This window comes from Pan troglodytes, chromosome 1 (genome assembly GCF_028858775.2).
Source record: "Pan troglodytes isolate AG18354 chromosome 1, NHGRI_mPanTro3-v2.0_pri, whole genome shotgun sequence".
Lineage (NCBI taxonomy): Eukaryota > Metazoa > Chordata > Mammalia > Primates > Hominidae > Pan > Pan troglodytes.
Genome location: NC_072398.2, coordinates 42,497,415 through 42,519,116, shown reverse-complemented (window position 1 = coordinate 42,519,116; position 21,702 = coordinate 42,497,415). Strand labels below are relative to the sequence as shown.

The 21,702-nt window shown below is 48.5% G+C and overlaps 1 protein-coding gene across 3 annotated transcripts in view; it reads left to right on the top strand.

Annotated features, from left to right (window-relative positions):
* Window positions 1-21,156, top strand: part of RASSF5 (Ras association domain family member 5) — an 84,007-nt gene extending 62,851 nt beyond the window's left edge. For 2 of the 3 annotated variants that reach the window (XM_016937460.4, XM_001164384.8), the window contains 4 exons: window positions 15,159-15,269; window positions 16,275-16,572; window positions 17,068-17,183; window positions 18,711-21,156. In XM_016937460.4, the coding sequence (XP_016792949.1) occupies window positions 15,159-15,269; window positions 16,275-16,572; window positions 17,068-17,183; window positions 18,711-18,863 (678 nt within the window). In that variant the 3' untranslated portion in view covers window positions 18,864-21,156. The remainder of the gene's footprint in view (window positions 1-15,158; window positions 15,270-16,274; window positions 16,573-17,067; window positions 17,184-18,710) is intronic. The other variant, XM_016937466.4, reaches the window with a different exon arrangement.
* The last annotated feature ends 546 nt before the right edge of the window (window positions 21,157-21,702 follow it).

Genomic DNA, 21,702 nt, shown 5'->3' with positions numbered 1-21,702 from the left:
CCTCATGACAGCAGTACCATCTTGGAGTCACTGAAGATAGGACCCTTTGCCAGGCCATTTAGGGGACAGAGGAGATCAAATGTCCCTGCCCCTGGGCCTTTATGGCACAGTGAGGGGACACAAGCATTAAAAGACTCAGAGCTAGTTAATAGCTAAGTGGATATGTTTCAGTATCACATATTAATCCCTGAGCACCTGGGTGCCAAGACTGCCAGCCCAGGGTGGGGTTAACAGGGCAGGCAGCATGTGAGGAGAGGACTCGTGTGGGCTGGTGAAGAGGCGCCCCAGCCCTCAAAGCTGCAGGTGGAGGGAAGCCAGGAAGGGCTGCACTTCCCCAGTGGTCAGCGCAGGCTGGTGTCCTGGCTGCTGGCGCAAGTCTCAAGCTGCCCCTCCCCTTCTAGCAAGCATGGGCGGTGTGGGTATGCGGGGTGCTGGGTACTGACTCACCTCCGGAGACCACTCGGCTCCCACACACCACCTCTGAATGATCTGAATCATTTATGGGGCTGAATGCCCTGTCCTCCAGGGAGCTCCAGCTGGAGCTGGAGCCAGCATATGGAGGTGGAGAGAGCTCCCGCAGTCACCCGGGCCCTGTGCAGCCTGCAGGCAGAACCTATAAACTGGACTCCTAAAGCCACTCCTCTCAAGGCCTGGAGATTCTGCTGAGTTTCACTCTTTGGCTCTCAGAGCATCTGGAACTCTACATAAAGCTGAGGAACCCTTTGTTTAAACCATTCTTGTGCAGGAAGTCCACTATGTGAGGGCAAGGATGTGATTTGGAGGTGGGGATGGATAGCTCCGACGGTGAGCCAATACGTAGCTCCTAGCTCTGGAGCACCAAGAGTGAGCCGTGACTGTATGACCACATCCATCTCTCTAGACGCATATGAGGCTGGAAAGCCAGATGTTGACCTAACCTTGACCTTGCCATGACAGGGTAGTGGGAGAACATCTGGAGAAGGCTGGGAAGTCCCCACTACCTGAACCTCCTGTAGGGGCCAAGGCAGAGCTTCCCCTTGGCCCTCTGAAGGTTTGCTGAAAATCACTGCCATGAGGCAAATTGATGAGCAGGCAAAAAGGCACACACATTTATTTAACGTGTATTCGCGGGAGCCTTCAGAATGAAGACCCAAGCCCCAGTGGGGTACAGAAGCCCATACACATCCTAAGGTTACAGAAAGACTGTGGGCTCAGAGCATGGCCCCAAATAGGTTATGGTTGGTAAATCAGGTTTTAGTGGCAACACAGGTTTTGTGGGGGGAAGAAGAGGAGGCTTGGCTAGCCAAGGTGGTCTTGTTATGTAGATGAAACCTCACAGGTAGCAACCCTCAGAGAGAAGACATGGTAAATGTTTCTTTCAGATCTTTAAAGATGTCAGACTCCATTCATCTCTCCTAGATCTGGACAAGGGAAGAAGCCTTGGCTGCATTAAAGGAGATTCTCTACAGATGCAAATTTCCCCCACAAAAGACAGCTTTGCAGGGCCACCTCAGTCTGCTGGCCCTGTGACAGCCATCTCAAATTATGTCAAAGTAATATATTTTATCTTTTTCATTCCTCATGACTTAGTTTGCTCTAGAATGTGGGTAGGTGGACCAGTTCATCTTGAGGCCCCTTCCTGATCTCTGAGCACAGGCTTCTGTGCCCCTGACCTTTCTGGGCAGTCCCCTGGGAGGTTTTGAGCAGGCATGCCCGCTACGACTGCAGCAGCTCCTTTGAGCTAGGCTGGGCTGTCCAGGTCATTTTTTGTGTTCATTTTGCATCCCAGGAGAGTGGCCTAGTCCTAGGAAAAGAGCCTGGTCTTGGAGGGCTTGGCATGATGGAGGCCCAGTTGCTTAGATGTGGCATTGACTCCTCGCTTGGAATACAGAGAGTAAGGGAAGCTCCCAACTCTATGGGAAACAGATAAAACCAGCCAGTGACATGGCCTCCAGGTTTCCCCTGCCCTTTTTATTTTTTATTGTGGTAAAATACACATAACATAAAATTTACCTTTTTTTTTTTTTTTTTCCCCAAGACAGAGTCTCAAATCTGTCACCCAGGCTGGAGTGTAGTGGTGCAATATTGGCTCACTGTAACCTCTGCCTCCCAGGTTCAAGTGATTCTCCTGCCTCAGCCTCCCGAGTAGCTGGCACTACAGGCATGGGCCACCACGCTTGGCTAATTTTTTTTGTATTTTTAGTAGAAACAGGGTTTCACCATGTTGGTCAGGATGGTCTCAGACTCTGGGCCTCAAGAGATCCGCCTGCCTTGGCCTCCCTAAGTTCTGGGATTACAGGTGTGAGCCACTGCACCCAGCCAAAATGTACCATTCTTAAGTGTATAGTGCAGTGACGTTAAGTATAACCTCACATTGTTGTACAACCATCACGACCATCCATTTCCAGAACTTTTGTTTTCCCCAACTGAAACTCCTTACCAATTAAACAGTAACTCCCTACCAATTAAACAGTAACTCCCTATTTTCCCCTCCCCCCACCCCTGGCAACCACCATTCTACTTTCTGTCTCTATTAATTTGACTATTCTAGGAACTTCATATAAGTAGAATCACACAGTATTAATCCTTTTGTGACTGGCTTATTTCACTTAGCTTAATGTTTTCAAGGTTCATCCGTGTGATAGCATGTGTCAGAATTTCCTTCCCTTTCAAGGCTGAATGAGATTCCATTGTATGGACACAACACATTTTTTGTTTATTCATCCATCAGTGGACACTTGGGTTTCATCCATCAATGGACCCTTGGGTTGCTTCCACCTTTTTTGGCTATTGTGAATCATGCCGCTGCAAACCTGGGTGTTCAAATACTGGTTTTCTGATATTTGAGTCCTTGCTCTCACATCTTCTGGGTGTATACCCAGAAGTGTAATTGCTGGATCACATGGTAATTCTGTTTAATTTTTGAGGATCACCCTACCATTTTCCACAGTGACTGCATTATTTTACAATCCCACCAGCAATGCACAGGGCTGCAGTTTCCCCGCATCCATGCCAATGCTTGTTATTTTCTTGTTTATTGTTTTTATTAATAAGCATCCTGATATGTATGAAATGGTATCTCACCGTGGTTTTGATTTGCATTGCCCTAATGATTAGTGATATTGAGCATTTTTTCATGTGTTTGTAGATCATATATAGATCTTCTTTAGAGAAATATCTGTTCATGTCCATTGTCTATTTTTTAATCAGGTTTTTTTTGTATTGTGGTAGTTCTTTATATATTCTGCATATCAATCCCTTATGGCATATATCATTTGCAAAGGAATACTCTCTAAATTGGCCTGAAAGAACTGAGAGAGCTTAGGAGAGAGTTGGCCTGGGATGGGGTATTGGGATCCACTCACTCACCTACCCACCGTCCATCCTTAATTAACTCTGCAGTACTCTGGTTCAGGGTGGTCTGGGAATACAAAGATGGAAAAGGTACAGTCACTGACTGTGGTGTGCTCATAGTCTAATGAGGGACACAGGCTTGTACCACTAACACTAACGTACAGAGAGTCAAAGCAATGCTGGAATAATTGGGCATATGCTGATGTTGTTGGAAAATCCACTAATTCTAGATAAGAGTGGGTATCCCAAAAGACACTGTCAGTTCCAGGGGTAGGAGGCCAATTCTGTCAGATGTAGAGAAGGAAGGACTTTTCAGGCAGAATGGTCAGATGAAGGGCTCAGGGAGACTGAAAGGAGGCTGACCTAGGTGAGGCTGGGTGAGGGGACAGGGACCTAGCTGGAAATCCAAGGAGGAAAACACCCAAAGGAAGACCTTCTAGAAACTCTTGAGGGCATAAGAAGATGTCCCAAGGGAAAATTCCTGTGGCCATCTCAGAAGATTGAGTGTCACCCTCTTCTGTCTGGTTCAAACTTTAGACCTCTGAGCTAAAAAGGGGGCTTCATGAAGACCTGGAGCAGGGGAGAACAGAAATGGAAAGGATTTCGGTGATCTATTTTCAGAAGCAGAGGACAGAATTCTCATCTGGTGTTCAGTAGTCTCAGAAGTAAATGGGTCCATGGACCAGCAATCCTACAAGACCTTTATAAAATTCTGGAACCTTTTAATTACCTTACATTTATTTTGGGGTTTAGGGTGCATGCGTGTTACTGCTTCTTTGTGTTTTCTTCAATGCATGAAGCAAATGTTTAATGAACCCCTATTGTGTGCCTGACACTGTTCTGGGAGCTGCCTCAGTGAACAAGCCAAAGACCCTGCCTTGAGGGAGCTTCTTCCGAGATAGCCCACACAGTTGTGTCCTAGGCCACAGCCTGGCCTTGGAGTGGCTGTGGATATCAGACAAACCTCCAGAATCGAGTACATGGGCACAACTTTACAGAAGAGCACATGGTGCCCCTGGGATGCAGCAGAGAGGAAGGGAGTCTGTCTAGACCTGGGGCTAGGGTAACCAAATGCACTGGTTCCCCCGGACTGTCCTGGTTTTAGCATTGAAAGCCCTGCATCCCGAGAAAACCCTCCGCCCCAGCACACTGGGACAGTCAGTCGCCCTACCTGGGACTGAACAGCTGGAAAGTATGGTCACTTCTCCATGAGGCACAGCAGGCATCGTGCCACAGGCACATACGACTTTAGAGGTCCACAAAAACGTTTTAATGTCTTTAAAATCATGAGAAAAAAATGAACATTTAGGTTGAAGAAAGTGTTTTAATATAGGATATTGATGTATTTGTCTTTATACCAATGCAATCATAGAATATAATTTTCAGTGGGTTTTTTTTTAATGGAGGAAGGGGCCCTTGGCCCCAAAGACAAAAGTTCTTAGGACCCATGAAAGTCATAACGTGGCCTTGGCTGAAGGGCCTATCAGGAATCAAGGTCCCATATTGGGTCCCCACTGACCAAGCTTTGGTCAAATGACTACTGAAGATGATAATGGAAAAATTTGGACAAATGACTACTGAAGATGATGATGATCATGATCATGATGATGATGGTGATGATGATAATTTGGATGATGACGCACTAGCTAACATTTATGGAGTGCTTACTGTGTACTTTGTGCTAAGCACTTTCAGGCCTGAGATCTCATTTCATCTTCACAACAAATGTATAAACTGCATTTCACAAAGAAATCAGTCTCCGTGTGGTGGCTCATGCCTGTAATCCCAGCACTTTTGGAGGCCGAGGTGGGCGGACTGCTTGATTTTTTACCTTCACATCAACCCCATGAGGCAATAAAGGATTTTTATCCCAAATTTATAGATGAAGAAACTGAGGTATATAGATTTTCTGACTTTCTCAAGATCATGTAGTGAGTAATAGGAGTCAGAAGCCAAATACACACTCGTGTTCATCCTGCAGGTATTTACTGAATCTCTGCTATGTGTCAAGCTGGCACTGGGATCTGGGACGCCATAGAGGGCAAGACAGGCACGGGTGCTTCTCTCACGGAACTCAGTATAAATGGAAATCCAAGGCTCACTACTGCACTGTAATTCCTAGGAGAAATTAAGACCTCAAGAACCACTGAAGCTAGTATTGAGCAAGTATTTCCTATTTGCCTCATGCTCAGAGCCACCAGGCATAGAGAAGTAGTAGCAGTGGATGTAAGTCATTAAAGAGCTTCAGTCCAGTTGGGAAGAAGACCCGAGATGGATGGTCTACTTGGAGGTTAATATAAGTAGCCAGGCATCGTGGCTTACGCCTGTAATCCCAGCATTTTGGGAAGCCAAAGCGGGAGGATCACTTGAGGCCAGGAGTTTGAGACCAGCCTGGGCAATATAGTGAGAGCCCCATCTCTTAAAAAAACAAAATAGAAATCGGAGTCTTAGTGAGGTGGACTTGATCAAGTTCACAGAAGACCAAGGGCATGGCCAGCACAGGCCACCCATGGCCCAGCGTGCAAGGCAGCATGGTCTAATGGTGAAGAGTAACAGCATCTTTCTTGTTATTTAGGGGATTAAATGAGATCAGGACCTTGAACCTTTCAGGGCAGTGCCTGACTACTGTCGATTTTTAATATTATAATGAGGCCCTGCAGGGGCTTGAACTTAGGTCCCTGTAAGGGAGCTACTGTTCCCTGGTATGACCCACTCTAGCTGAGCTGTGCAGAGACTGAGATGGTCACCTCAAAGAGCAGGGGACCCTGTGTCCAGACTCTGGGGCATGCTGGCAACCTGGGGAGTCTGCGGGAATGGCCTGATCTGTGCTGCTTGAGGCTTTTTGTCCCAGATCACACTGTACTTGTTCTGGTGTGCCACAGCGCATCCATCTCTGTCTTCCCTTCTCAGGTCACCTGCAGACTCCCAAGGACAGGGTCACACCCCATCTGCGTCATCTCCCAAGGTGCCTTTCACGATCCTCACCCATAGGCAGTTCATTCAGTTACTACTGGCAGACTGTTGACATTGACCATCTGCTCTACGTTTTTGTCTTTGGGGACTTGAGTCTCTTTCCATTCTCAACCTCCACCCCCCACCTCTTTTTTCCCTCTGCTCTGTTAATACGCCCTACCAGAGCTGCTCAAATTCCACATGGAGCAGAAGCTCCATGCTAAAGCCCCTTCCCTGCTCTGCTGCAAATAACCTATTAGGGAACACAGTTAAGGAGTTCCCAACCCTTTTATTTTTGGGACAATGGACAGTGCCATAGAGGGACCTGTGGAAATCAACCCCTTCACTGCCGTGGTGGGTCTGTGGAGTCCATTTCAGAACACAGGCCTTCGAAGACCTGGGAGGGGGCTCTGCAGTAAGGCCCCATAGGGATTCCTCTTTCTCATTTGGTTGAGACCATCACAAAGGGACGAATGACTTTTTTTTCTTTTTTTTTTTTGAGATGGAGTCTCGCTGGGTCACCCAGGCTGGAGTGCAGTGGCACAATCTTGGCTCAATGCAACCTCTGCCTCCCAGGTTCAAGCGATTCTCCCGCCTTAGCCTCCCGAGTAGCTGGGATTACAGGCACACGGATAATTTTTTTGTTTTTGTTTTTGTTTTTAGAAGAGATAGGGTTTCATTATGTTGCCCAGGCTGGTCTTGAACTCCTAACCTCACCTTTGAATGCGGTTTGGACATTGAGCAGGGTATTTCAAATCCAGCCCAGATAGATGGGTGTCTGCCCCTTGCCTGCAGACGTTCCCATCTAGGGCAGGCCCAACAGAAGCACCCGGTGTTTGGGGTGTGGAAGGCAGCTGCAGATGGACATTCTCCTGTAGGAGGGGCCTGAGGCTTTCCTCCCTGACTTAAGCCTGGAGATGGCTTCCTTCCAAGGGGTGAAAGAATTGCTGCTGACAGATTTGCTAAGAGCTGAGAAAGAGGAAATGTGGCAAAGGCTCATGGTGAATGGCTTCCGGGGTATTTTTTGTTTTGTTTTCTTGAGTTGTGTGTGTTAAGAATGCGTAGACCGGCTTGGGCTTGGCTAAGATAGAGTCTTGCTGACAATAGAGAAAAGTGGTGAGCAGTGAAAAAGTAAAGTTGTGGCGGTTAGAATTGTTCTTTGTGCTCCTTTAGATTGGTTATTCCTGCTGCCATTCAGCCATGCTAGCTAGCCTCCAAGAGGCCCCCATCTCCACACCCAATTCTCTGAAATAGAAGAGGAAGCAATGATGAAAAAAAAACACCACCCTATCTTATGTGTAAAATCTTAGTCCTGCGAAGGGGCCCTTAGAGCTTCTCCAGTATCACTTCATGATTTCACAGATAAGGAAACTGAGGCCCTGAGAGGGGAAGTAGCTCCCCAGACGTCACAGGTCATTTGATGGTCTTGCATTTGTTCTCATCAGCTAGCTGCCAAGAGCTGAGCCATAGGGCTAACGCCAAAGTCCAAAGCCTCATGTGTGTTCTTGGCATCAGACCCTCAGGGTGCAGCTGAGTGTGAGGTGATCCTGGACCTAGGGGTCTGGGGTGGGCTCTGGCCTGAGACTCCCCAGGCTGTCTTGCCCTCCCCTGCCACCCAATCAACAGGTATTTATCTGACACCTACTTAAAGTTTGGCCCAGGTTTCAGCCAAGCGGGGTGCCAAAAAGCTTAGGCACCAAACTAATGTCTGTCTCCATCCAGAGAGCATCTCACTGGGGAGATGGGATTAACATGTGAAACAATCATTAAACAATAAAAGGCAGCATATAATTAGATGCCAGTTGTAGCCACACAGGCTCTGAAATCACCTCTATAGGCTCTTGCAGTATGGATTTAACATTAGCCAGCAGCTGCAGAGATCTGTGACGATGGTAATTTGTACTTTTGCTGCAATGGGAATCTGAGGCTTTGAGGCCATGGGGCTGGTGTTTGGGAGCGAGTCACAGAACCAGGGAGTGAGCCTAGCTGTCTACCTCCATCCCTACCCCAGCCAGCTTTGTTGCCTCCTCATTGCAGAATGGAGTAAAGTGAGCAAAATCCAAGGAAGTGCCCAAGCCTTTGTCTTCTTGTGAAAAGTGTCCATGAAATGAGAGTGAAGTTACAAAGGCCCATTAACTGGTGGTGTGAGGAAATACACAGGAAACATAGGAAGTATGATTCAGGAGAAAGAAAGAGACCAGGACAAAACTGTGATTACCTTTCTCCATGTGGGAATCAAAATACCAGGGATCTGGTACATTAAGAGAGCAGAGGATGGAGAGATGGCTATAGACTGGAGAAATTGCATTGGGAAACTACATAGAGAAGGTGGAACTAGGGCTAATAGTGTTCTAGGCAGGAGACTCTGCACAAACAACAGCATAGAGCAAACTACTGCACATGGCCAGGTTCCATAAATAAAGTTTGTTTTGTTTTTGAGACAGGGTCTTGCTCTGTCACCTAGGCTGGAGTGCAGTGGCACAATCACGGCTCACTGCAGCCTTGAACTCCTGGGGGCTCAGGTCATTCTCCCACCTCAGCCTCCTGAGTAGCTGGCACTACAGGTGCACTTCACTGTGCCCAGCTAATTTTTGTATTTTTTTTTTTTTTTGTAGAGACAGGGTCTCACTATGTTGCCCAGACTGTTCTCGAACTCCTGGGCTCAAGCGATCATCCTGCCTTGGCCTCTCAAAGTGCTGGGATTGTAGGTGTGAGCCACCATGCCAGGCCCATAAATAGTTTTACTGGAACCCAGTCACACTCATCCAGTAGCTGCTTTTGTGCCACAATAGTAGAGTTGAATAGTGGCAACAGACTGCGTGGCCTGCAAAACCTAATATTTACTGTCTGACCCTTTACAGAAAAAGTTTGCCAACCACTGGTGCAGAGAAAGGAATTAACAAACTCTATGGGCATGTGGCCAATCAGAAGAAGGACTCAAGGAAAATGAAAACTGAAATTGGCTCAGAGGGGTAGAGCTTTGTTTTCCTGGGATGATAGTCACCATACATGCCTTTGAATGGGTTTGGTGATTTTCAAAACACTTTTGTACCCATTATCTCACTTGATTTGTACCTTCACATCAATCCTGTGAGACAATAAGGGATTTTTATCCCAAATGTATAGATGAAGAAACTGAGGCTTAGAGATTATCTGACTTTCTCAAGATCATGTAGTTAGTCATGGGAGTCAGAAGCCCAACACACACTTGTGTTCATCCTGCAGGTACTTAACCCCTACTATGTGTCAAGCTGGCAGTGGGATCTGGGACACCGTAGAGGACAAGACAGGCGTGGGTGCTTCTCTCACAGAACTCAGTCTAAATGGAAATCCAAGGCTCACTGCACTGTAACTCCTAGAAGAAATTAAGACCTTTTTTGTCCACTGTAGGCAATAGGGAATCATTGAAGGTTCTTGAGCAAGTATTTCCTATTTGCCTCATGCTCAGAGCCACCAGGCACAGAGAACAAATTGAAGTATGATGTAAGTCATTAAAGAGCTTTAGTCTAGTTGGGAAGAAGACCTGAGATGGATGAGTCTACTTGGAGGTTAATGTAAGCAGCCAGGCGCGGTGGGTCACACCTGTAATCCTGGCACTTTGTGAGGCTGAAGTGAGAGTATTGCGTGAGGCCAGGAGTTTTGAGACCAGCCTGGGCAACATAGCAAGGCACCTCATTTCTACAAAAAAATAAAAAAAATTAGCCAGGAGTGTGGCACATGCTTGTTGTCCCAGCTACATGGGAGGCTGAGGCAGGAGGATTGCTTGAGCCTAGGAGGTCGAGGCTGCAGTGAGTTGTGATTGCACCAGTGCACTCTCGACTGGGTGACAGAGCGAGACATCTCAAAAAAAAAAAGTGTGTGTGTGTGTGTGTGTGTGTGTAAGTAGATGCTTACTTAAGTGCCAGATAGTATAGTGTTGCCTTTAGATGTAGGTTAGCTTTAACCTTCCTGTGGCTCACTTTCCTTGACTGTAAAATGAGCATCATAATAGTATTTTTTGTGACACATTTGCTGTGATGATGAAATGAGCTAATACATGCTAAGTGAGTAGAATAGTGCACGGTACATATTAGCTGTAGTGAATCATCGTCATCATTCAGGGCTGGAGTGATCAGGAAGAGCTTGACAAATAAAGTGACTTCTGATGGGCAAACAGGTGTGAGATGATTCAAATCGTGGGCCAGAAGGAGGAAAGACTGACAAATTTAAAAAGAGTGAGAGTGAATTTTTTAGCAAAAATTAGGTTTGTGATTTTGGTCAAGAAAAAGTAGGCACGGATGTATATAATAGCTGCAGTACTGCCGGTGGGACACACGTCCTCCTCAGCCCACCCTCATCCTGGGGACCCCCTCTCATTGCCACAGCATTCCTGGGTGCCCTGGGCCCACCTGGGAATACCAGAAGCCACGTGACTCACTCAGAGCCTCTCCTTAGGGCATTAGGTCACTCCCCAGTCACCAAAATTAAGATTACATATGTCATTGATTAGAGTGCAGAAGTAGGGTTTTGTTGCTGTTGCTTTAGTGATAAAATAAAGAAAAACAGCTTAGGGCAAATCTGCCCTGAGTTAGGCCCCAGACGAAAGGGGTATGGTCCTCCTTATTTTGTTAAGAATATTTAAATGGAAGCATTAGAGAATCACTCAGGGTGGGGGTGTCGCTGTGAACCCCTAGCACCCAGCCTCTTTACATGGCTGTTCCCCAATCACCTCCAGAGCTAAAAGAAGACATTGCCCTTTTCCACCGCGTAGGACATGTGAGCACAAACCTATTTTTCACCAGTGCCCTGGACATGCCAAGTGCATTGGGAACAGCTCAGCCATCTGCCACCAATGCCAGGGGCTTAATCGGAATAGATGAATTCCATGCCAGATGCACTGAGATGTGTGAGCCCCCAGGAGAGACACCTCACATGCCAATGTCTATATTTGTTAAATCATAACAGAGTTCCCTATTCTGTCTCTATCTTGGGCCACCCCAAGAGGCAAAACTGTCTGCTTGGTTTCTCGCTTTGTACCCGTGGACAGATCCTTAAGAATCTGGCAGGTGAATAGGAATCAGAGTCTTTGTCTCATCCTCTGAAGATTGCTATAGTATCGATCTCGCTCTCATGGCAGATAGTGCCTGTTAGGTAAACCTTTGGGGTGTTTGTGTGTTTCTTGGCACCAAGTGTTAATTCAGCAGCTGGATGAAGACCCTTGAGGTCTGGAATTGTTGTGAGGGGTCTGTCTATTTCAGTTCTTTTCAAATGTTGCTGCGAATTAAAATCAACTGGGAGATTTTTAAAATTCCCATGCCCAGACTGCACCCCAGACCAATTAAATCAGAATCTCCAGGGATGAAGCCCAGGCAGCTAAGTTTCTAAAGATCCCCCAGATGATTGCACTGTGCAGACAAGTTTAAGAACCACTGGTCTGGATTATACGCCATCTCTTGGGTGGAAAAAGGATCCGTGAGCCCTCGTGGCTGTGGCTGGCTGGCCTAATTCAGGAGGTGATTCATTTGGTCCATGGGTCACATCTTGTCTGCCAGATATTTTTGTGGGCAGCAGCCATCCCAGACCTGGGTGCTGACATTCCATGGCTGTGACATTCGTAGTGTTGGCTACACACGGGGCTCCTGGCACTCCCAGACAGGGCTTCCCATCACCAGCCAGAGGGCCAGGACTCAGAATGGTGAGGTCAGGGCTGCTGTCTTTTGAGTCAGCCCTGGAAGGCAGAGGTGCCTGTGGCCACTTGCGTCACTTCCCCGCATTTGTGGTGGGAAGGGGAGAGATAGATGGGTCTATCTGCTGAAGAAAAGGGGAACAGGAAGAAGAAACCCTAGGCTAAGGCAGCTTTGCTTCTCACTGTATTCAAAATCAAGCCTTTGAAAGCCACAGCACAGCTGCCTTTTCTTACGGGGAAATGGCTCTAGCTTGATTGGAAACTATGAGAGGAGATCTTTCCGAAGCTTCTAGAATTTTCTTTCCATTACTTATTTTTTATAGACAAGTATGAGAAAGCTATTACCTCCTGAGGAGCAATAGCCTACATGCGTCAGAGACAGAGTAAGTGTACAATAGTAACCAGACAACGGGGTCTTTCTAATTAGAAGCTCCCAGCGGGAAGGTAGGGCCAGGGTCAGGCACATCTGGTCCCATAGACATGTGCTCAACTGGCAAGGACTGAGGATGGGGAGCTCTGGGAGCTACCCAAGGGAAGGGATGAGGAATGAGAGGCTTCACTGTGAGAGTCCCCGGGTTAATGGACTGACAGTGAATGAAGAGAGTCTGTGAGGCTCACACTACTTGCTACTCACCTCCGGCAAGTGGGAGATGGCCAGAGCTGCTTGCCCTTGGGTGGTCTGCAACAGAATCAAGGTTCAGTTCCAGAGACCTGGGAAGGCACACAGAAGAAGGCTGGGCCCTGCATCCTGGTGGTTGCATCTCACTTGAGTTAGAAGTCCTTCCTTCCCACCTTCACAGGTGACATGGTGCCTCTGGGGCCTGACCCACTGCTTAGACTCATCTTAGATGAACATTTCACAGATCAGGTAACTTACAGGCTTTGGTTTAACAGCTGCTCATCCCAGCCCCGCAGCACAGAGTTTCAGTGATCATTATGGGTGTGGCAGGCCGGCCCCTTCAGCAAAAGATGCCGTCCCATGATGGCTACATGGTGAATTGAGAAGAGCATGGGCCTTAGATGGATTTGATTCCAGTTCCTACTTAGCCTCTTACTAGCAGGGGACCACAGGCATGTTTCTTAAACTCAGCCTCAGTTTTGTTATCTGTAAAATAAGAATGACATACATAGTATGTAAGAGAAGGTATGTGAAAGTACCCAGCACAGGCTGTTATTAATAGGTCAGGACCCCTTGGGGAGAGTACAGCGGGAGCAGACAGGCCAGGGAACGATGCCATGATGGAAAGAGGATGTCAGAAGCTGGGTGCGGTGGCTCACACCTGTAATGCCAGCACTTTGGGAGGCCAAGGCGGATGGATCATTTGAGGTCAGGAGTTCGACATCAGCCTGGCCAATATGGTGAAATCCCGTCTCTACTAAAAAATACAAAAATTAGCTGGACGTGGTGGTGCGCACCTGTAATCCCAGCTACTTGGGAGGCTGAGGCAGGAGAATTGCTTGAACCTGGGAGGCAGAGATTGCAGTCAGCCAAGATCGTGCCACCGCATTCCAGCCTGGGTGACAGAGGGAGACGAAAGAAAAGAAAGAAAGAAAGAGAGACAGAGAGAGAGGGGGGAGAGAGAGAGAGAGAAAGAAAAGGAAGGAAGGAAGGAAAGAAAGAAAGAAAGAAAGGAGGATGTCAGCTGTGCTGAAGGGTTGGAGGTGGGAGGCTGGAGCCACGCCAGCTCCTCTTGGCAGCCAGAGCCTGACATTGTATCGGTTCTGTGGGATTGGAAAGTGGAAGGAAGTGATGACAGGTTGTTCAGGGTGGCGTGTCTCCCACATGGCTTGCTGAAGGGAGGAAGGTAGGGCAAAGCTCTGTCACGGGTGCCCTGTTGTGTTCCGCAGGGTGGTGGTGTGACGTCGTGGCAGCTGTGAAATTCCCCAGCCAAACCCAGACACCCACAGGACAGTGTCAGATGGTGTCAGAGTCATCCCTCGCTGGGCCTCAGTTTCCTCATTTACCAAAGGAGAATCCTGATCCACCCCAAGTCTGCTACACTTGAACATCAGGCAAATTCTGGGTGGGTTCTGACCAACCAGTTCCCACACTCCCAGCCACTCAGGGACAGTGTGAAGATAAAACCGGGAGGTGGGTAACAGTGAACTTGAGAGAGATCCAGAGAACTGACTGAGGGACAGTGGCTTCGACCCCAGAATTCACCCCTGTATTGTCTCTACAAGGTGAGGGCCATTGACCTCAATCTCCTCAATTTCATTGTTCACTTATCCTTCCCAGGGGGTGGGAGGAGGAGGGCATCTGGGAACATATGAGAAGAATGAACACACGGTCTCACAGGAGGAACACAATGGGACAGACCTGGAATTTCTGTTTCATTCTCTACATACTGACTGTAGGGTGTGAGGCAGGTTGCTAAACTTCTCTTAGTCTCAATAGTCTCACCTGTAAGATGGGGTAATAAACTATCTTACAGACTTCTGGTTTGTGAGAATCATATGAGATAATATATGCCAAGTACTTGGCACAGAAGAAGTGCTAAGTAAATTCTAGGTGTCCCTGTGCCCAGTAGCGGTTTATCTCCTCTTTTATGGTAGAGGGCTACAGCCCTTCATCCCTGCCAGTTCACTCATTCATTTGACAAATAGATATTTACTTCTTGCTATGTGAAAAGCACTGTGGCAAGTGATGTGGGGCCTGGACTGGTCTCTATGTGTCCTTGGTCCTTGGGATCTAAGAGAATTCTTGTCTTCCCGATCAGTAGTATATACTGGCACCATGGGTAGACGCCTGTCCCTCCAGCTGTGTTGTTACTTCCTTGAGGAGACAGACCATGGCTTGTATTTCTTTGCATCTCCCATAGCATCAAAGAAGCATCTTTTCCATAGCAGCTTTCCATAAGCAAATGCGGCTCTGCTCATTCACCAGATTCATAGTCAGTGCCTGAGTGCCAGACGCTTTCACACTAATCTCAAGACAAGCCTGTGCAGTAGGTATTGTTCCCATTTCACAGATGAGGAGACTGAGGCTTAGAGAAATCTGAGTTACTTCCCCAGGAGGGCTGGCTAGACACTGGCACAGCTGCAATTTGACCTCTCATTGTCTTACTCCGAGTCCGTGCAGTTAGTTCCACTCTGCAGGGCTGGATGCTCACTTCTTGGTTAGAGAGACTTTGGGGAGGGCGTGGTTGTTCCCTTTCTCACCCTGAGAACTACTACACATCCGCCTCCACTTCTGTGTCTCTTCCAGAATGTCTGTAAACCTGTGGAGGAGACACAGCGCCCGCCCACACTGCAGGAGATCAAGCAGAAGATCGACAGCTACAACACGCGAGAGAAGAACTGCCTGGGCATGAAACTGGTAAGCGCCCGTCCACCCTCAACCTGGCCCCTGCTCCACCACCCCCTTCGGGTTTGGCACCTCTGCCCTCGCTCTGAATTCTGTGACTACTCCCTGGCAGGTCCCTCCCTTTCCTCCGGCCTCCAGAGGCCTCCGGGGTCTGGAAGGCTGATAGCCAGAGCCCTCAGTGGCCTCCATGTGCTTTAGGGAAATAGATCTGACTCTTTCATTTTTTGCTTGTGATTTTGGGAAGCTCTTTTAACTCCTCTGAGCTTCAGTGTAAACTAAGTGATTAAATGGTACGTAATGACCAAGGGCCCAGTATTGCTTGGCCTCCAGGGAGCCAGGACAATGGGACTTAGCTGCTCCCCTTCCTACCCCTTCGATTGTGAGAGAGGGACATACTCTCTCAGAGAGGGGAGGGCACCCAACTTAGCACCCAGTTGGGAAAGGCTGTCTTCAATAGGGAGGGGAGAAGGTAGAAAAACACTGCCCCCTGCTGGTGGCTGGCATCAGCTGGCTCTTTGGGGTTCAGCCAGATGGAGCACCAGAAAATCCAGTCACAAATGCACCTAGGTTTAAGTCTTAAAGGCTGTTTCTTAGTAAAGAGATACAGGAGGAAATCTAGTGGGCTGGTTCTCCAAGGCCCTCATTATAGAGCCTTCCTGCTTCCTGCCTGGTTCAGAGGTACAAACTAGAGTGGCTACCCCACACCCTGCCTCTTACAATGGGCACTCACCAAAGGCAACTGGTTACAGGAGGTTTGGGGAGCTGGCCTGAGCCTCCTGGGAGGGAAATCCACTGCAGCCCCACAGGTCCTCTTTGGTAGCTGGATCCTGAGGGTCTTCTCCCAGCCCACTATGGGGAAAGGGATCTCTGCTCCTTCCTCCAGCTCTCCCACGTCAGCAGAGGCAGGAAAGAACTCAAGGAGACAGGTGGGTGCTGCTGGGGCAATGGCCCCGAGTGGCAGATATGATCATGCAAGGCGGACGGCCCTGACCCCCTGTGACATGCCCCCGCTGGCAGAGTGAAGACGGCACCTACACGGGTTTCATCAAAGTGCATCTGAAACTCCGGCGGCCTGTGACGGTGCCTGCTGGGATCCGGCCCCAGTCCATCTATGATGCCATCAAGGAGGTGAACCTGGCGGCTACCACAGACAAGCGGACATCCTTCTACCTGCCCCTAGATGCCATCAAGCAGCTGCACATCAGCAGCACCACCACCGTCAGTGAGGTCATCCAGGGGCTGCTCAAGAAGTTCATGGTTGTGGACAATCCCCAGAAGTTTGCACTTTTTAAGCGGATACACAAGGACGGACAAGGTAGGAGAAAGAGTGAACTCAACCAGACCGTTCCCTTCCTACCTGTGTCCAAGCCCACCCACTAAAACTCCTGCCGGCCTTGGGTGGGAGCTGTGGGCTTCTCCTGAGCACCAGGGGTCCAGCTGCCCATGTGGTGTTCAGATCTGTGGAATCCGGGCAGGGAGGCAAGAGCAGAGTCCCTGACTCTGCATGTGACTTCAGGAAAACCACACCCTAGGCTCCCATTTCCTGATCTGTGCAATGAGAGGAATCTGCCCCACCATTCCTAATCTTTCAGGAGATGATGTGAATGGAATCATGCTTTAAACTCTGAGCAGACACCCAAGATAAAAGGTTATTGCCCTGTTCATTACTGTCATGTTCATTTCATTAAAAGGCCCGTGTCTACTTCCAGTTGTACGTACCCCACCTCTGCATTTCCAATCCTTTCCCCCAAGCCTGGGCCCCGCCCTTCTTTTCTGGGAAGAGCTCCCAGCCCCCTCTCTTGGTTTGCAGTGCTCTTCCAGAAACTCTCCATTGCTGACCGCCCCCTCTACCTGCGCCTGCTTGCTGGGCCTGACACGGAGGTCCTCAGCTTTGTGCTAAAGGAGAATGAAACTGGAGAGGTAGAGGTAGGTCTGGACCCGTTGTGCAAACCCAGGCCTTAGGGCACCCTGGGTGGGTGCAGGTGGGTGTTGTCCTAACTACCTCACATAGGTGGGAGCCACGCAGCACGGGCAGGAAGGTGACTGTTGAGAGAGTGAGCAGGGGTGGGTGATGGGCCTGGGGGTCAGTGTTTCAGCCAGGACTCTGAACACCCTGGGGTAGCACATTAGGGCCTGTGTGTGGCAAGGCCTGTGGAAAGAAAGGATTTCATGTGCTTTATTTCTGAAAACTCAGGGAAGAGGGGGACCAAGAAACTCCCTGTGCTCAGGCACAGGCTGTTTTTGCTCCAAAATGGCCCGAGGGCTACCAAGCTCCATCTCTGGGCTCCACTGGGTATAGACGTTTTTGAGCCATTTGTCCTCCCTTTTCTTGACCTCCATCCCCCAAGGGGAGCTAACCAGTGTGTAGTCTTGTGGCATAAACTGGAGTAAAACCAGGCTGGTGCCACCCATGGCCTGAGAATGACCAACAGGGGAAGGTCTCAGTGTTTGTCACACTGTGTTCAGTGGAGGCCTAGAGTTTTAAGGAGTTTTGGGAGTCACTGCGGAGATTTAGGGATCAAGGCAGCTGGGACTCTGTCCCTTCTCCCCATTTCAGCAAGGGCCGCTCTGCTCCCATCTGCTTTCTTTACTGGCATCTGTGCAGAATATGTTTGGAAAAAGTACTCCATGGACAGTATCTGAATGCTGCTGGCCCTGTGGAAAGCTCAGGCACATTGAAGTGTGGAGACCTGGGCTCTAGTTCCAGTTCTGCTGCAATGAGCTCTGTGATTGTGATTACGCCACCTTCCCTGTGTGGACTTGAGGTTTCTCACTTATCCATAGCGAGGACCAAACCAGATAAACCTTAGTACTCTATTGTGCTCAAAGAGCTTAGGAGTCTCAATTGTTGGCCGCACAGGGCTTGTGCTCTTGGGTCAGCCTGATGGAAGTCCAACTTGCCTTCTGCCCTCAGAGGCCAGGTCCTTTAGGGGTAGGCCTGGGCCAGTCAGGCTCTCATTATCTGCTCTGCCAGTCATGGGAGGTAGATACCCCAATTTCCCAGCAGATAACAGGCTGAGAAGGGTGGAAAGCTGTGCTCGAGGTCACACTGCTGGGAGAGGTGGAGTCAGGCCCAACCCCGGTCTCCTGAGTCCACATTCCACTCCTCCACCTGCTTTCTGAGGGTCTGCATGTTGGGAGGCTGGGTGGTTCCAGCATCACCGTCAAGATCTCGGCTGCTACACAGAAACTTAAGATTACTGAGTTTCAAAATAAAAACATGGTTCATAGACTGGCAACTCTTGGTCATGAGATGCCAGCATTTGGAATTTTGTTGCTGCTCTGACAGGCATGCAAAGCCCAGGCTTCGCTGATTCAGTCTGTTCAGTAGCAAACTGTGTGTGACTCACGGATGTGAACTGGGAAGGGGAAGGCAGCAGGGTCTCTCAGGTCGTGTCAACTTCTAACCTGTCTCTTCTGTTTCTTCCCACAAATCTCCCTCTCGCCTCACAGTGGGATGCCTTCTCCATCCCTGAACTTCAGAACTTCCTAACAATCCTGGAAAAAGAGGAGCAGGACAAAATCCAGCAAGTGCAAAAGAAGTATGACAAGTTTAGGCAGAAACTGGAGGAGGCCTTAAGAGAATCCCAGGGCAAACCTGGGTAACCGGTCCTGCTTCCTCTCCTCCTGGTGCATTCAGATTTATTTGTATTATTAATTATTATTTTGCAACAGACACTTTTTCTCAGGACATCTCTGGCAGGTGCATTTGTGCCTGCCCAGCAGTTCCAGCTGTGGCAAAAGTCTCTTCCATGGACAAGTGTTTGCACGGGGGTTCAGCTGTGCCCGCCCCCAGGCTGTGCCCCATCACAGATTCTGCCAAGGATCAGAACTCATGTGAAACAAACAGCCGACGTCCTCTCTCAATCTGCAAGCCTTTCACCAACCAAATAGTTGCCTCTCTCGTCACCAAACTGGAACCTCACACCAGCCGGCAAAGGAAGGAAGAAAGGTTTTAGAGCTGTGTGTTCTTTCTCTGGCTTTGATTCTTCTTTGAGTTCTCTTACTTGCCACGTACAGGACCTTTATTTATGAGTGAAAAGTTGTAGCACATTCCTTTTGCAGGTCTGAGCTAAGCCCCTGAAAGCAGGGTAATGCTCATAAAAGGACTGTTCCCGCGGCCCCCAGGTGCCTGTTGTTCACACTTAAGGGAAGTTTATAAAGCTACTGGCCCCAGATGCTCAGGGTAAGGAGCACCAAAGCTGAGGCTGGCTCAGAGATCTCCAGAGAAGCTGCAGCCTGCCCTGGCCCTGGCTCTGGCCCTGGCCCACATTGCACATGGAAACCCAAAGGCATATATCTGCGTATGTGTGGTACTTAGTCACATCTTTGTCAACAAACTGTTTTTAAGTTACAAATTTGAATTTAATGTTGTCATCATCGTCATGTGTTTCCCCAAAGGGAAGCCAGCCATTGACCATTTAAAAAGTCTCCTGCTAAGTATGGAAATCAGACAGTAAGAGAAAGCCAAAAAGCGATGCAGAGCAACGTGTCCAAGCTGTCTTCAGCCTTCCCCAGCTAAAGAGCAGAGGAGAGCCTGGGCTGCTTGGGTTCCCCATCGGCCTCCAGCACTGCCTCCCTCCTCCCACTGGGACTCTGGGATCTCCAGGTGCTGCCCAAGGAGTTGCCTTGATTACAGAGAGGGGAGCCTCCAATTCGGCCAACTTGGAGTCCTTTCTGTTTTGAAGCATGGGCCAGACCCGGCACTGCGCTCAGAGAGCCGGTGGGCCTGGCCTCCCCGTCGACCTCAGTGCCTTTTTGTTTTCAGAGAGAAATAGGAGCAGGGCGAGTTTGCCTGAAGCTCTGCTGCTGGCTTCTTCTGCCAGGAAGTGAACAATGGCGGTGGTGTGGGAGACAAGGCCAGGAGAGCCCGCGTTCAGTATGGGTTGAGGGTCACAGACCTCCCTCCCATCTGGGTGCCTGAGTTTTGACTCCAATCAGTGATACCAGACCACATTGACAGGGAGGATCAAATTCCTGACTTACATTTGCACTGGCTTCTTGTTTAGGCTGAATCCTAAAATAAATTAGTCAAAAAATTACAACAAGTAGCCAGGACTGCAGAGACACTCCAGTGCAGAGGGAGAAGGACTTGTAATTTTCAAAGCAGGGCTGGTTTTCCAACCGAGCCTCTGAGAAACCATTTCTTTGCTATCCTCTGCCTTCCCAAGTCCCTCTTGGGTCGGTTCAAGCCCAAGCTTGTTCGTGTAGCTTCAGAAGTTCCCTCTCTGACCCAGGCTGAGTCCATACTGCCCCTGATCCCAGAAGGAATGCTGACCCCCTCGTCGTATGAACTGTGCATAGTCTCCAGAGCTTCAAAGGCAACACAAGCTCGCAACTCTAAGATTTTTAAACCACAAAAACCCTGGTTAGCCATCTCATGCTCAGCCTTATCACTTCCCTCCCTTTAGAAACTCTCTCCCTGCTGTATATTAAAGGGAGCAGGTGGAGAGTCATTTTCCTTCATCCTGCATGTCTCTAACATTAATAGAAGGCATGGCTCCTGCTGCAACTGCTGTGAATGCTGCTGAGAACCTCCCTCTATGGGGATGGCTATTTTATTTTTGAGAAGGAAAAAAAAAAGTCATGTATATATACACATAAAGGCATATAGCTATATATAAAGAGATAAGGGTGTTTATGAAATGAGAAAATTATTGGACAATTCAGACTTTACTAAAGCACAGTTAGACCCAAGGCCTATGCTGAGGTCTAAACCTCTGAAAAAAGTATAGTATCGAGTACCCGTTCCCTCCCAGAGGTGGGAGTAACTGCTGGTAGTGCCTTCTTTGGTTGTGTTGCTCAGTGTGTAAGTGTTTGTTTCCAGGATATTTTCTTTTTAAATGTCTTTCTTATATGGGTTTTAAAAAAAAGTAATAAAAGCCTGTTGCAAAAATGACTCATGTTAGAAACGTCTCCCTTGAACTTCACCATCTTACGGACACTGGGAGTGTGGGAGAGAGGGTGAGAATGGACATGATCACATGCTTCCTGGTGGAGTCAGATTTTCTTTTGCCAGTGAGCAGAGAAATGAAGGCTACTGTTCAAATAATTTGGGAAAAATTGTCCAAATGCGTAGGCGGGAGGGCGCTGCCTGGGTGACCAGCTGTTCCATGTCTCCGCAGTGCAAGAGAGTCAAGGAGACTGATTGCAGGCAGAGATGCTGATGTGTGGGAAAGAGAAGGGCCTTCTGGAGCTAAGGGTGATTTGACACCAGGACAGGCTACTGAGCTGAGCCATGATTCTTCTACTTCTGGAATTATTTAAAAATAAGGTAGAAAGGAATAGATCTTTAAAAGTTTAAGATCACTTCACCTGGAGGAAGGGGGCTAGATCAAATGACCAAAACAGTCCTTTCACTTGAGTTCTCTGACTTTCATCAAAGGAACATCTCAGTAATCATGGAAATAACCACATTAAATTATTAAAAAGAAATTCTTGCTGC